The sequence below is a fragment of the Dromiciops gliroides genome, chromosome 1 (genome assembly GCF_019393635.1).
Source record: "Dromiciops gliroides isolate mDroGli1 chromosome 1, mDroGli1.pri, whole genome shotgun sequence".
NCBI lineage: Eukaryota > Metazoa > Chordata > Mammalia > Microbiotheria > Microbiotheriidae > Dromiciops > Dromiciops gliroides.
This window is the reverse complement of record NC_057861.1, coordinates 386,943,773-386,959,488: the sequence shown is the minus strand read 5'-3', so window position 1 is coordinate 386,959,488 and position 15,716 is coordinate 386,943,773. Positions and strand designations below refer to the sequence as shown.

Here is a 15,716-nt window from a genome sequence, read left to right as displayed (position 1 = left end):
TAGCTCCAAAATCTAAGATTTTGATAGCAGCTTCTACCATTGATCACTTATTTAAATATGGAACTGTGGACTTTGGATAAGAGGAAGGATTCTTTGCCAAAGGTAATAAGTAAGTGCTGAGTCATCCACACCAACCCCTGGCCCTGCTCCTTCAATGTATCATCATCATATGGCATGGACTCAAGGCCTTTCACCATTCTGGTTGCTCTCCTCTCAATACTCTCCAGCTTTTCAATGTCCTTCCTAAATAACTATGGTGCCCAAAGCCAAACACAGTATTTCCAGTGTGGAGTAATCAGGACAGAGTACAGCAGGACCATTCCCCACAATGCATTCCAAGATCCAATCCAACTTTGGACAATTATTTTACATGATTGACTCATGTTGAACTTGGAACCTATCAAAATGCACTCTTTTTAGACAGACTGCTGTCTGAGCATACATTCCTGTGTCAGAACCAAAAGAACTTTAACTAGGGGCAGCTAGGTGGCTCAGTGGATAGAGCACTGGTCCTGGAGTCAGGAGTACCTGAGTTCAAATCCTGCCTCAGACACTTAACACTTACTAGCTGTGTGACCCCGGGCAAGTCATTTAACCCCAATTGCCTCACTAAAAAAAAAAAAAAGAACTTTAACTGTGGCAATGCTTTTCTTAATGTCTGGTCTTTGTAGCTTAATAACCTAATTAATAATGAAAATAAGGAGGAATTTGCTGTTTAAGATTTGCATCATTGCAAATGTCAGTCTTTCTCAATGAATTTAAATGAATTAAATTGCATGCTAGAGATTGTATATATGCCAGTATAGGTAGTTATATTGTTCAGTTGAGGCCTTTTTCTACTGAACCTCAAAATCCTTGTGAAGTCCCCCACCTCTCATCCCAGTGTAGACCAACATTCATATGCAGAATCCAAGGGGAAGGCCATAACTTTCTTGTAGCAATGGTTTTTGATTTGGGTTGGTTAAATATTTCAACCAAAAATATTTTAGTAACTTATATGGACATAATGTGTTTCCTTTGTAATCCTACTATTTTAGCTTATGCATTTAAAAACATTATTCTGAGAAGGGGTCCATAGGCTTCATCAGATGGCAAAGGGGCCCATGACACAAAAAAGACTAAGAATCTCCACCTTAAAGTGAAGGGCCCTTTTTCTCTCTCGAAGACCAAGACTTAAGGCCATTCCCCTTGGCTTTGGTCATGCCAGTCGAAGACAAACAAATAAATATACAAAGTTCTTAGGATACTTTGATCATTTGTCTTCTGACTTATGCAATTTTGCTATTTTGTCTTATATCCCTAAACTACTGGGAAGGATTTGCCCTGTTTTGCAAAACTGTGTTCAGTCCAAGTAAAGTGGTATTTTGTGGCCCCCTGCTAATATAATATATTACTGCAGAGAGAAGACTAGACCTTCTGATTCTATTCTCACCATCCCATTCAGCCAATCACTGCCCTAGAAGCCCAGGGAACAAGCAAACTAAATATCTCTAACACGCATCAGAGATGGGATAGCTTGGAGAACTGCTTCCCTTCCTCTACATCTTTTCCCTATTGCCTGATCTAAAACTACAAGCCTCCATGGTCTGGGCTTTAATGATTTGTGGAGACCCGACTCAAGACAAAGACCTAAGGAACATTTCTTTGTATTTCTACTGGGCCTGAAACCTCTACTGGCTGGGAAGAATATTCTTAAATAAACCTCTTATTCTTTAGTTTTATGTGTGAGATGTGCTTTTTCTCTTCTCTCAGTGTGATAGTTTATCATAAATAACTTAAGAGGGGAGTTGCTGATAAATTTAGGAAATGATATAAATAGGAGTTGATCAATCGTCTCAAATTATTTTCTATCACCCTCAAGAGTCTGAATCCAAATGGAAAATCTAGAATCCAAATGGGGGAAAAGGACACTAAATCACTCCTCATTTTGTATTTATGAAGTTAATTTATTGAACCTGAATGTAAGAATTGTATCCCTATTAGATTTCATCTTATATTCAGTTCAGCTTTCTGGCCTTTCAAAATCTTTTTAGATTCTCACTCTATGATTCTGTCTGTTCAATCTTCCTTCCAGCTTCCTATCCTCTGTAAGTCTGATGAGGTGGCCACCTTTGCCTTCATTCAAATCACCAATAAAACATTAACCAACACAAAGACAAGCACAGGTGCACGATGTCTGCCACTAGAGAACTTCTTTCAAAATGATGTGAAACTGTTAATGACTACTCTCTGGGTTCAGCCATTCACCATTTTCAAATCCATCTGATTGCATTAATAGACATCTCTTCATCTTTTTTTTACAAGAAAAGCATGAAGGGGGCAGCTAGGTGGTGCAGTGGATAAAGAAAGCACTGGCCATGGATTCAGGAGGGCCTGAGCTCAAATCCGGCCTCAGACACTTGACACTTACTAGCTGTGTGACCCTGGGCAAGTCACTTAACCCTCATTGTCCTGCCCCCCCCCCAAAAAAAAATAAAAACAAGAAAAGCACTAGACATTTTAACCAAATAAAAGTAAACTATATCTACAGCTTTCCTCTCATCTGTCAGGTTAATAATCTTGTCAATAAAGGAAATAAGGTCAGTTTGACATGACTTGCCCTTAATAAAATCATGTTGGCTCTCTGTGATTAATGAAAGCTAACTTTTCTTTCACTGGAAACTACAGAATACTTTATGCCACTTTTATGTTGATAGCATATTTTATATTTGTTGTAAGTGTATGTAGCACACAGAAGACTAGAATAGACAATTATTTCTATCTCCTCAGAGGGAGCTTTCAAGTAGCAAAGAGAAAACTCAATGTATAATCTCACAGAGGAAACCTTGAGAATTATGACTGGAGGACACAGAACTTTAGTTATTAATTAATAGTGTGGCCCCAAAGAAATTATGTAAACACACACTATTGTTGTTGTTTTGTCTTTCGTTCTTGAAGAGGACCATGACATTAGGAGGTGATGTCATGACTTGTAGTGAATTGGATTTAAATGGGGGAGAGCTGTGCAAAGTCACTAGCCTCACTCTCTCCTCCAGAGCCATCTAGGTCCAGTGGCAAGATATACATCAGGGTGTGGTGGATGAAGTGAGCAGAACCAAGAGAATGTTGTATACAGTAGCAACAACACTGTGTGATGATCAACTGTGATAGACTTAGCTCTTCTCAGCAATACAATGATCCAAGACAATTCTAAAAGACTCATGATGGAAAATGCCCACCACATCCAGAAAAAGAACTATGGAATCTGAATGCAGATCAAAACATACTATTTTTACTTCTGTTGTTGTTGTTTTTTGTTTGTTTCTCCTTTCTTGTGGTTTTTTCCTTTTGTTCTGATTCTTCTCTCATAACATGCCTAATGTGGAAATATGTTTAACATGATTGTAAGATATATCAGATTTCTTGCTGCCTTCAGGAGGGGGTAGGGGAGGGAGGGAACTCAAAATCTTACAAAAATGAATGTTGAAAACTATCTTTACATGTAACTGGAAGAAATTTTAAATGAAAGTATAAAAAAAAAAAAGATATACATCAGGAAGACTGGAGATGGCCCTGGATTTTTGAGGCAATCAGGGTTTAGTGACTTGCCCAGGGTCACACAGCTAGTAAGTGTCAAGTGTCTGAAGCTGAATTTGAACTCAAGTCCTCCTGACTCCAGAGCCAGTGCTCTATCCACAGTGTCACCTAGCTGCCCTTAGACACATACTAGAAGCTTTGCAAAAAGCTTTTGTATAAATCTTTTTTTTAACAGGATGTCCTTCAGGCCCTACCTTCTTCAAGAATTTTTCTTTGTCTATACCAGCCCATCTGCCTCTCTCTTACGAATTCCTCAGAAAGGCAGTTTGACAGAAAAGAAAAGCATAGGATATAAAGTCAAGTTCTGGCACAGACATTTATTAGGTTTGTAGCTATGGACAAGTCACTAAATCTATCCCCACTTCCCCCAATAGAGTGTAAGTTTCGTGAGGACAGGAACTCTTTCTTTTCCTTCTTGGTTTATTTACTTTTTAGGGTTGAAGGGGTGCAGTCATTGTATGCCCAATGCTTTGCACATTGTAAGGTCATGGAGAGTCAGACATCACTGAAACATGAGTGAACTGAACTAGATCTCAGTTTCCTCATCTCTTAAATAAGGGCACTAGACCAGATGATATCCAAGGTTCTTTCCATCTCTGACTTCCTTATGATTTTACATTTCTTTGTATCCCTGTGACTCCTAACATAATACTGGATACAGAGTAAATGCTCATTAAATGCTTATGAATAGATTTATCCAACAGTAGACACCAACCAATATGAGACGTCTCAGATCATGAGAAAGATCTGAGGTCCGCTTCATTAGAAGGAGCCATGGACCAGTTAATAAAATGCTATCGGCTTGGAGTTCTGCCTCAGTGGTTTTTCTTGCAGTTTGGATAATCTTGGACCCCACAGAATCTAACTCTTGGTTTTAGTGAGAGTTCATCCTACTGGGAAGGATTAAAAGTATTTTCCTTGTCCAGTTAAGAAAAATGCCTATTAGCCCCCTTGATTAGACCCTTATTTTATTCCACTCAGTATTTATAAGTTTGATATGATTCCATAGGGGCAGTGATGAAACGTTCTGTATATTAAGCCCCAGAGATGTGAACTACTAGTTATAAAGTTCCTAACCACAGAATGTTGATGACCAAACCCAGCATGGATGGGATGCCCTGGCATGATGTGGAAAGTCCTCCAACTTACTTCTGTACCTCCACTCCAGAACATCCTCATGTTACCCAACATGAGCAGGTGACCATCATTAGTGGTCACTAGACCACTTAGTGAAGATGTCCCTTATCTTCCCCATAAAAGCAGAGATGACCCTTGCCATGCCCACCCTATGACCACCCATGCTGATGCATCATTTCTGGCCTTCCTGGAGGGTCAAAATCAAGGTCTATCAACCAATGAGACCATGTACTTTACTATGCCTCTTCTGAGTGTCTGTGTATCTATCAAGTCCTATAAAAGTAAGGTCCTGGGGAAATGAGGCATCTCAGATCATGAGGAAGATCTGAGGTCCACTTCTTTAGAGGGAGCCATAGATCAGTTAATAACATGATATGGGCTTGGTGCTCTGCCTCTGTGGTTTTTCCTGCAGTTTGGATAATTCCCAACACCACAGAATCTAACTTTTGGTTCTAGTGAGAGTTCATCCTACCGGAAAGGATTAAAAGTATCTCCCTAGTCCATTCAAGAAAAATGCTTATTAGCCTCCTGGAAAAGAAGAGCTAATGGGGCAGGTATATACTAAACTAGGTGAAAACCACATGAGCTTTCACTGTTGATTCTCAGCCTCAGCTACAATGATGTCTCCCTACTTTGGTTCTGCAGATTTGAATTTGGGTTAAGAGCTCTAAAATATTTCTAGAGCTGGAAAGGAACTTTGGCAATGATTTAGTCTACTCTTAAAGAGGAGAAGTAAAGGGGGCATCTAAGTGATAAAACACTGACCCTGGATTCAGGAGGACTTGAGTTCAAATCCAGCCTCAGACACATGACACTTACTAGCTGTGTGACCCTGGGCAAGTCACTTAACCCTCACTGCCCGCCCCCCCCTCCCCCAAAAAAGCGGGGAAGTGAAACCATTGAAGGCAGGGAGAGCTTATCTAATATTAAAATGGATTAAAATGAAACCTCAAACAAACACAACAGTAAAGATAGAATTTAGGGTTAGTATAGTTGGGAATTAGTTAGGAGACACAACTTCTTACTGACATTTTTTAGTCTCTAATGGCACTAACCAAAATCATCTTGGTGGTGCAGGGGATAGTGTCAGAATGTCAGACCTAGAGTTAGGAAAATCTGAGTTCAAATCCAGTCTCAGGCAATTACTAGCACTGTGACCCTGGGAAAGTCATTTAACTTCTGCCTCAATCTTATTTGCAACATCTAGATGAGTCCCTAATCATCCAGCGACCTAATAGTAGAAAATCTCCAAGGAGAAATAAAATATGACAAACTATGTATGGATATAGTAAAGTGAATGGTCTTAAACACTTATAATAACTACTTGCTCTCCTTGAACAAGACACTGCAGTTTAGTGTAAAAGGACTGTTTTCACAGTGATAAAAGTATTTGGTCACTTCCCCTTGTTTTCTGCCCTTTAATAGGAAATGTTTTCTTGTTCTCTAATAAATCCTATCAGTTGCCTTCCGAATACTCCCCTTTTCTCCCCCGATTGGTCCTCCTCTTTCTCAATGCCTCCCTCTCCTCTGTTTGTTTCGATTTGTAGCTTGAAAAGAAATCTCCTCTGGTTTTGGATGACCATTTATTAAACACTTACTATGTTCCAGGCACTGTGTGCTAAGTACTAAGCATGTAAATAAGACAGTGCTTCAGTTTTTAATCTGTAGTATCACAGCATATCCAGGCTGTTTAAAATAGGCATGGACTGTCCTTGTCCTTTTCCAAAGCATTTGTTTCTTATTGCACCTTTCTTTCCACTGTCCTTTATTCCTCCAGGTTACATGGGAAAAGCAGCATCAAGAGGTGTGGGCCACAAGCTCTAATGGCCTTGCACAAGATTCATGAATTACACATTGGCTCACCTGCATTACACTATGGCAACTACTATGTCCTAGATAATTAAAGTATACTATATAATCCCTGAAATTAAAAATTAATAAGAAGGGGCAGCAAGGTGGCGAAGTAGATAGAGCACTGGCCCTGGAGTCAAGAGGACCTGAGTTCAAATCTGGCCTCAGACACTTGACACTTACTAGTTATGTGACCCTGGGCAAGTCACTTGACCCCAATTGCCTCACCGTCCCCCCCCCAAAAATAAATAAGTAAATGTTGAGTGACCCAACCAAAACCTTTGGAGTAGCCAAATGGTTTTAGATGTCAACCTTAGGCAAAATTAAGGCTCTTAGGGGCAGCTGGGTGGCGCAGTGGATAGAGCACCGGCCCTGGAGTCAGGAGTGCCTGAGTTCGGGTCCGGCCTCAGACACTTAACACACACTTGCTAGCTGTGTGACCCTGGGCAGGTCGCTTAACCCCAATTGCCTCACTAAAAAAAAAAAAAATTAAGGCTCTTCCTGGATATTCTCTTCCTTTGGCTACTGTGACATTTCTTTTTCTTGGCCCTCATTCTACTTAATTATTCCATCTCAATCTCCTTTGCTGGACCATCATCCCCCTTCACGTACTTTCTGTGGCACCTTCCAATTTTCTCCAGGAAGATCATCAGGACCTATCTTTTAGTTGTTAGCTACCTACCTTCTATCAGCTCCCTTATCCTACAAAGACCTTCTTTTAAGAAAAACTAAACATCATTCCTCAATAGATAACTGAACCAATGATATAAACAAAGAATTCTCCAAAGAAGTATACATTTTACAACAATATGAAAGAATGTCTCAAACTACAAATAATAATAAAATACAAATCAAAATAACTCTAGGATTTCACCTCACACCCAGCAAACTGACAAAAAGACACAATGTGAGACTAGTTTAATGTTGGAGGAGTTGTGGGAAAACGGACATACTAATACACTATCAGTGGAGCTGTAAAGTGATCTAAACATTCTGGAAAGCTATTTGGAATTATGTTAAGAAAGTGATTAAAATATGTCCATATCCACTGACTCAGAAATCCCACTGCTAAGCATATGCCTCACAAAGGTCAATGATAAATATTTATATCATCACCTTTTGTAGTAGCAAAGTACTGGAAACAAAGTACATCCCTATGAGTGGGGAATGACTAAATGAATTGTTAGACATGAACATAATAAAATATTGTATATTATATAAATGTATAAATAGAATATATATAAAATATTTGTACTCTAAAAAAGAGTGAATATTATTTATAGAAACTTGGTTAGATATATGAACTGACATATGAAGAAAAATCAGGAAAATATTAATGTAAAGAACACCCCCAAAATACTCTGTTATGAAATGGCTCTCTAGGAGGGAGAAGGAGAAGGATAACAGGGGAAATTATGATGTTAAAAAATCAATAAAAATTAATTTTATAAAAAGAAATTTAATGACAATCACCAAGCTTGGCCCCAAAGATATCCTTCACCCCATTTTTACAAAGGTGGGGAGTCTCAGCTATAAAATACTATATGTAATGTCAAATATTTTCAGTGTATTAGTTGGTTTTATTGGGGGGGGTTCCTCTTTTCAATTCTATAATATACAGAACAGTCATCTGTGAGGAGGGGAAGGGATATATCAGGCAACATAAGGGACGAGAAAACAATAATGACAACAACAACAAATTGAGTTCTTTCATCATTTCTCCTCAGGTACATTTGCTCATTGAACTTCTTCATTCCTTTCTCAATTGGTGGCCCATATACATGGACTATATTCATCAGCCCACACGACCTCAGATTTTTCTTCTCTTTCACGAAAAGTTATATACAAATATCTTTACTTAAGCTACCCCCATCGCTCCTTCCATAAGAACATAGCCAAAGTGGATAGAAGTAGCAACTACAGCCAAATCTCATCCTTCCTCCATTCTTTCTACTAAGCACTGAATTCATCTGTCTAATATTGTGACTCCCATTCCTTGTACAACCACTATCTTGTGGTGAACTTCTGAAAATCCTCAGTTTCCCCTGGTTTTGGACCTACGTACATATAAATCCCTTAGTTCTCCAAATGGATTACATTGTTTCAAAGGGAAATTTATTAGGTAAGAGAAAAAATAAAACAAAATCCAAAAGTGTGAGGATTTACAAGTGTACAGAACTTGAAAATCTTTCCCTACAAAAACTATAATCTAGCTACAAATTTGCTGGCAGAGTTGACCCATCCCTATTCTTTTTTTTTTTTTTATGTCTATTTGAAGAACCTGATTGAGAATGGACCCTTATCTGGATTCTAAGGGAGCCTGGGATTTCTACATAAGTTGTTTCAGGCAGCTAGGTAGTGCAGTGCATAAAGCACCAGCCCTGGATTCAGGAGGACCTGAGCTCAAATCCAACCTCAGACACTTGACACTTACTGTGTGACCCTGGACAAGTCACTCTACATAAGTTGTTTCACCTTTCAGGGTAGCAATATACTCATCTGTAAAATGAGAAAGCTGTAGTAGATGATCACTGAGGTCTCTTCCAGCTCTAAATCTAATATTTTATGACCCTATTACTTTCTTGCCCTTCTCCTAGAGATCTGTATTGCTGTTGTCCCTAGAAAGTCTGTTCTCAGACATTTTTATATCCAGGCCAACAGTGCAAAATATCCTGTTTAGCCATAAGGCTGATGACATTGCCCCCTTTCCATTTAACAAACTCCAGTGGCTCTGTATCACCTCCGGGATCAAATATAAAATTCTCTACTTGGCTTCTCAAGCCCTTCAAAATCTAGCCTCTTCCTAACTTTCCAGTCTACTTATAGCTTCCACATACTGAGATCCAGCAACACTGGCCTCCCTTGCTGTTACACAAGACACTTCATCTCTGGAATCTATGCATTTTCCCCAGCTGCCCTCCATGCTCGGAGGCCCTCCTCTCCTCCATCTCCTGGTTTCCCTTAGCTTCTTTCAAGTCTTAGCCAAAATCCCATCTGCTGCAAGAAGCTGTTCCTAGTTCCTCTTAATGATAGTGGCCCTGAGGTTATCTCCAGTGCATCCTGTATACACACATACATATATAGTCACCATGCTTCCCTGAGCACTTAGAAGTCAACTAACTTTTTCTTCCTCTCTTAAAAGTTTTGCTTCCTGTTGGCTCTCCGTGCCTGTTTCTCTTTCCAGACATCTGGGATAATTAGAGTTGTCCATTCCCAGAAAAGAAACGAGGGTCACACCCTGGGCTTAATGATCTTACCTTTCCCAGGACTGATTATCAACTTCAACTGTTTTCTCACTGTAAGTCATAATTTAGGTGCCTTTTCCTTCCCAGGTGAGTGACTCTCCATGATCCCACAAATGATTTAAATATATAGTAATAATAATAAAGATAATATCCTCCTATGAAAAGTGTCCTCCCACCTGGAAGGACTGAAATTCACCTCCCAGATACACATTAACATTGCTAAGTTAATCATCTAGCCTAATATTATCCTTTTCTTCATAATATATTTCCAAACCCACATTTAAATTTTATTACATCTACACGTCCATCCCAACCTGTCTTGGGTCACCCTTCAATCCATCACATATTTGGGGAGGGGAGAGGGAACAGTAAAGGAATTCCCTTCACTATAGCCTTTCATGGTCCCTTTAGTAGTCGGGAAGATTTCGTTCTGATCTGCTCATTTGTAACTTTCTTCATAAGAGTTCATTGTTTCTTTCTAGCTATCTCGACAATGTGCCAAAGACTTTGGGAATTCAAAACTCATCCTGAAATGAGCTAGCTCTCCTGTTGTTGGCGTTGTTGTTGTTTTGTTGTTTGTCCTTCTGGTAATGCTTGACTTACATGTGAATTGGATTTAAGTGAGATAGAGTTGCACACAGTTGTCAGCCTCACTCTTTCTTCCAGAGTCATGGAAGTCCAGTGATAAGAAAAAAAAAAAATCAGGATGACTGGCAATGCCCTCCAATGCAGCATATATAGACCTTGGTGTCTTTGATGTCTGACCAAACTCTGAGTGTACCCCAGCACCTCCTTTAGCAGCTTTCGTGGCTGTTGAAACAAATGGTTCTTATCTTCCCATTTCACTGAGGGGAAGTCTTCACATGCTTGGGGTAGACACACCCTAACTCACTGACAGGTTTTGAGGCCTGTCAGTTAACCTTAACCTGGTTTAGTCTGTGTGGCAAAACAGTATGGCCACTGTGCATGCTACAGCTTTTGGGAGCCACAGGTGAGAGTTGGGTGAAAGGTGGACACCAAAAATGGATGAGCAAGGGCAGCTAGGTGGCACAGTGGATAGAGCACCGGCCCTGGGGTCAGGAGTACCTGAGTCCAAATCCGGCCTCAGACACTTAACATTTACTAGCTGTGTGACCCTGGGCAAGTCACTTAACCCCAACTGCCTCACTAAAAAAAAAAAAAGTGGATGAGCAGCCTTGAGAAAAGCTTAGTAAGCCATCATACCAGAGGTACTAGATCTCTCTGAATACTCCATATGACCCAGCTTCCTTATTACCCCCAATATGGCATCCTTTAAACTTGGTCAGCATAATTTTTATTATATAAAAATAAGTTCCCAGGATAAATATCTTTAGAAGAACAATGTAAACTATGTACTTTTCTATAATGGACATTCATATTCTTCCACAAAAGTTTTGCTATATAAACATGTACATTTATAAGCATAGCTCCAAATTACTTTCCAGAAATCTTGTACAAATATATAGCTTTGGGGCAACTAGGTGGCGCAGTGGATAAAGCACCAACTTTGGATTCAGAGGACCTGAGTTCAAATCTGATCTCAGACACTTGACATTTAATAGCTGTGTGACCCTGGGAAAATCACATAACCCTCACTGCCCTGCAAAAACAAAACAAATATATAACTACACCAATAGTACATTACATATGTAGATAAATATATTGAGTAATAGAGTTTATAAAAAGAGAAAGATTACTAGTTATACAATATACAAATAGTAACAAAATTAAGATACTAAACTGTTAAAATATATGAATCATATATATGTATATAGAACTACTCATAATAAATTAGCAAAACGATTCAGATACCAGTACTATGCCTAAACACCAAAGAAGGGACCTGGAGCTACAAAAATGTTTATACAAGTTCTTTTTTGTAGTGGCAAAAAACTGCAAACTAAGTAAGTACTCTTCAATTGGGGAATATCTGAACAAATTATGGTAAGTTAATTTAATGGAATAAACTTGTCCTATAAGAAATGATGCAAGGATGGTTTTAGAGAAACCGAGGAAGAATTTTAGGAACTGATGCAGAATAGAGAGAATGAAAGGAACTAGGAGAATAATATAATACTAACTCTTACAAACATGACTAACAATGATTCCAAACATGCTACTTACCTCCTAATAGACAGGTAATGGACTCAAAGTGCAGAATAAAATACATATTTTTGGACATGGCCTATGTAGGAATTTGTTTTGCTTGACCACATATATTTATTATAAACATTTTGAAAGAAAAATTGGGAGGGGGAAGGGAGAGAAAATAGCCTTTTGTTGAATAAAGAAAAATAAAACCAAAATTCTAAAATCCTCAGATATTAATCAGTAATTAAGCTAGAATGGGTGAAAGTAGTTGACTTGCTTTAATCAAGAAAGTGAGCTGTTAGACACTAAGTCTGTGTGTCTATAGAATGTTTACATCCTAAATATATACTTCCTGCCTCTAAGTATTAGTTTACATTTCCAATGATTCAACTTTTAGTTAATGTAAAATATTTCCTACAGGAAAAATTACATGAAATTTATCACATAACAAAAATTATGTACTTTTTTTTTTCAAAAGTATATAGGGAAAGGTAAGATTCTGAAAGAATTGTGCATGGAGGGTTGAAACTTTTATTGCACCAGTAAAATGAACTTCCAGTGTGGGGAATTCTTGGTGTGGAAATGTCTTCCTCTGATGTAGATCAGTAACATATCTGTCATTTCTAGTCTTAGAGAGTTGGCTGGAAAACAAAGAGGTTAAGTGATTGACCCATAATCACACAGTGTGTCAGAAGGATTATTTGAACCCAGATCTTCCTGACTTCAAGGCTACCTTACTGTGCTCTGAGATTATTTATCTAGATTAACTATTTTATTAGGTTAACCACAAGATAGTGGTCATAGCAGGAATGGGAGTTACTATACTAGACAGATGAAGAATATATATAGATATATACACGCATATACACACACACACACACACACACACATGTCCTTAACTATGAGAATAGGAGTTGTAGAGCCCAGGTACTTAACTACTTGAGAAAGGAAGAAAAATGACCTGGGAACTGATCAATATATATGTCATTGTCTACTGAAATACCCTCGCCTCCCAGGCCATCAAATTCAATTTCCAGGAAAAAAGCAGCCTAGCAGTACCAGATCTTAAACTATACTACAAAATGGTAATCAAACATTAAAAAAACAAAACTCTCATAACCTACATCTTCATTCTACCTCCACCAAACAAAGATGATCACAACTTAGATTTCACCATCACCCATAATTCTGCTATGACGAAGAACTCTGAAATTCCACTCTCTGATCATAACTTTCTTTCTATATTTCCATCTTTCCTCTTGACTGATTCTCCCTAAACTTATTAATCTCTACTGGGAACCCAGTCCCTCTACTTCACCCCTCAGTGTTCTCCCCGTTCATTATTACCTTGTACTCTGGCCTCATTTTCCTCTCTTCAGCATTAATCCTAGGGTTGACTAGTTCAGTTACACACTAATATATGCTTTTCAATCTCTTTCCCCTTTGTCCTGTCTCCAGTCACTACCAATCAAATCCCAAATCTGTTACCTCCACAAAATGACTTCCTTACCGCTTCTGTACTCCTCAAAAAATTACACAACCTTACAAATTACATAACCTTATCAAATAGTTTTATATAATTTTAACTGAGTCTTTGCTGCTTCATTGCAATTCTTCTATTCTCCCCATGGACTATATGTGATGTGCTCAATGATGATTATTTCAAACATCCTCTTCTCTCAAGCCCCTTACATTATCTCCTCCTACTCTATACCTTTTCAGTGAAGAACTTCTCTTCCTACTTTACCAAAAAGAATCAAGACTACCCATTGTGAGTGCTGCCTTTTCCCTCCTCCATGCCTCAAAATTCCTTTATTTTGTTCTCCATTTTCTTTTCCCTTCCACCATTCACTTTTTTTTTTTTTTTTTGAGAGCAATGAGGGTTAAGTGACTTACTTGCCCAGGGTCACACAGCTAGTAAGTGTCAAGTGTCTGAAGCCGGATTTGAACTCAGGCCCTCCTGAATCCAGGGCTAGTGCTTTATCCACTGTGCCACCTAACTGCCCCTCCCAGCATTCACTTTTACCCTTGATCAGATTCTCTCTTGTCTCATCTAATTTATCCCCTATATCATTCCTTCTCTTTATCCCATCTTAACTTTCTATTTATTTTCTCATTTGCTGCCCATAATTTTGACCAGATTTCCCCCATTAAAATTTTTTTTCATTTGACCTTTATCTTCCCAAGCTATGATGTTGTTTCACTTTTCCCTTTCACACCCAATCCCTTGAAAAACTTGTGTACATTTATTAACTATTTCCTCATTTTCTACTCCTCAACCTCTTACGAGAATGTTTCCAACCCCACTCCTTAAGTAAAATTGTTTTATATAGGGTACCAATGATCACTGAACTTAAATTCAACAGCCTTTTCTCAGGTTTCATTGTATCTTACCTGTTGATTTTGGCATTGTAGACTATCCACTCCTGGATATTCTCTTCCCTTGGCTTCTGGAACATTTCTCTTTCTTCGCCCTCATCCTGCTTGAATATTTCCTCTCAGTCTCCTTTGCTGGATTATCATCCATCTCCAGTAAACATTTTTGTACCTATGAGTCACTTTCTTCTTTCTTTAATCTCTTTGCTATTTAGACCTAGTGCAGGTAGCTCTGAGGGTCAAAACGAAAGTGAATGGGTATGTCCTAAGGCACTGTCTGATCTTCTGCTGCATTCTCCCTTAGTAATCAGCTCCCACAGGCTCAGTTATCTTTATGAAGATGGCTACCAGACCCTAATACCTCCATTACTAATCACTCTCATACTCCAGTCCCATAACAACAACCAACCTGGAGGTTTCATTGGTAACTCAAACTCACTGTCCAAAACTGGAATCAGTATCCTATCCCCTAAATCCACCCCTCCTCCAAATTTACCCATTTCTACAGAGGCACCACCATTACCTTCTGATCACCTAAATCCAATCAAAGAATCTCAGCATTGGAAAGAACTCTAGAGGTCATCTATTCCTACCCATGTGAACATAAATCCGATAAATCTACAAGCCTGACAAGTGGTCACTCAGACATTGCTTGAAGACCTCTCTTTAATTCTCAACCTCAGAGTCAGCCTTAACCCTTCAACACTCTTCCTTGCCCCAGCTTCCATATCCAGATATGATACTACCTGCTCAACATCTCTTATTTCTGTCCCCTTTTCTCCACTTACAGACTTGCTACCCTAACCTAGGCATTTTTTGCCTCTCATTTGGACTATTGTGATAGCCTCCTAATTGGACTTCCCAGTTTCTAGTCCCTTCTAGTCTTCTGTCCATTTTTCACAAAGCTTCCAAATTAAAATTCCAAAAGTTTAGCCGTCACTTTTTTGAATGCTTCCCTGTTACCCCTAAAATACTCAGCCTAGCATTACTCTACAAACTACCTCATTTATCTCTCCAGACTTAATTCACATTATTCTGCTTTCTATTCATTATGTTCCAGCTCAACTAGCCTACTAGCTGGTCCCCAAATTCAGTATCTCCATGCCTTTACAAACCCTGCCCTCCCCCACCAAAAACATCACAGAAAGAGGAAAAGGACCCATATGTACAAATATATTAATATAGCAGCTCTTTTTTTTTTTTTAAGTGAGGCAATTGGGGTTAAGTGACTTGCCCAGGGTCACACAGCTAGTAAGTGTTAAGTGTCTGAGGCCGGATTTGAACTCAGGTACTCCTGACTCCAGGGCTGGTGCTCTATCCACTGCGCCACCTAGCTGCCCCTATAGCAGCTCTTTTGTGGTAGCAAAGAACTGGAAACTGAGGGGATACCAACCAACTGGGGAATAGCTGAGCAAGTTA

At 38.9% G+C, this 15,716-nt stretch overlaps 1 protein-coding gene across 1 annotated transcript in view; it reads right to left on the bottom strand.

Moving 5' to 3' along the window:
* The window catches only part of LOC122742367 (serpin B4-like), a 41,498-nt gene extending 26,030 nt beyond the window's left edge, over positions 1 to 15,468 (bottom strand). Inside the window, exon 1 of the mRNA XM_043986577.1 lies at positions 14,316 to 15,468. Within this exon, the coding sequence (XP_043842512.1) occupies positions 14,316 to 14,331 (16 nt within the window). The 5' untranslated portion in view covers positions 14,332 to 15,468. The remainder of the gene's footprint in view (positions 1 to 14,315) is intronic.
* Positions 15,469 to 15,716: the final 248 nt, after the last annotated feature.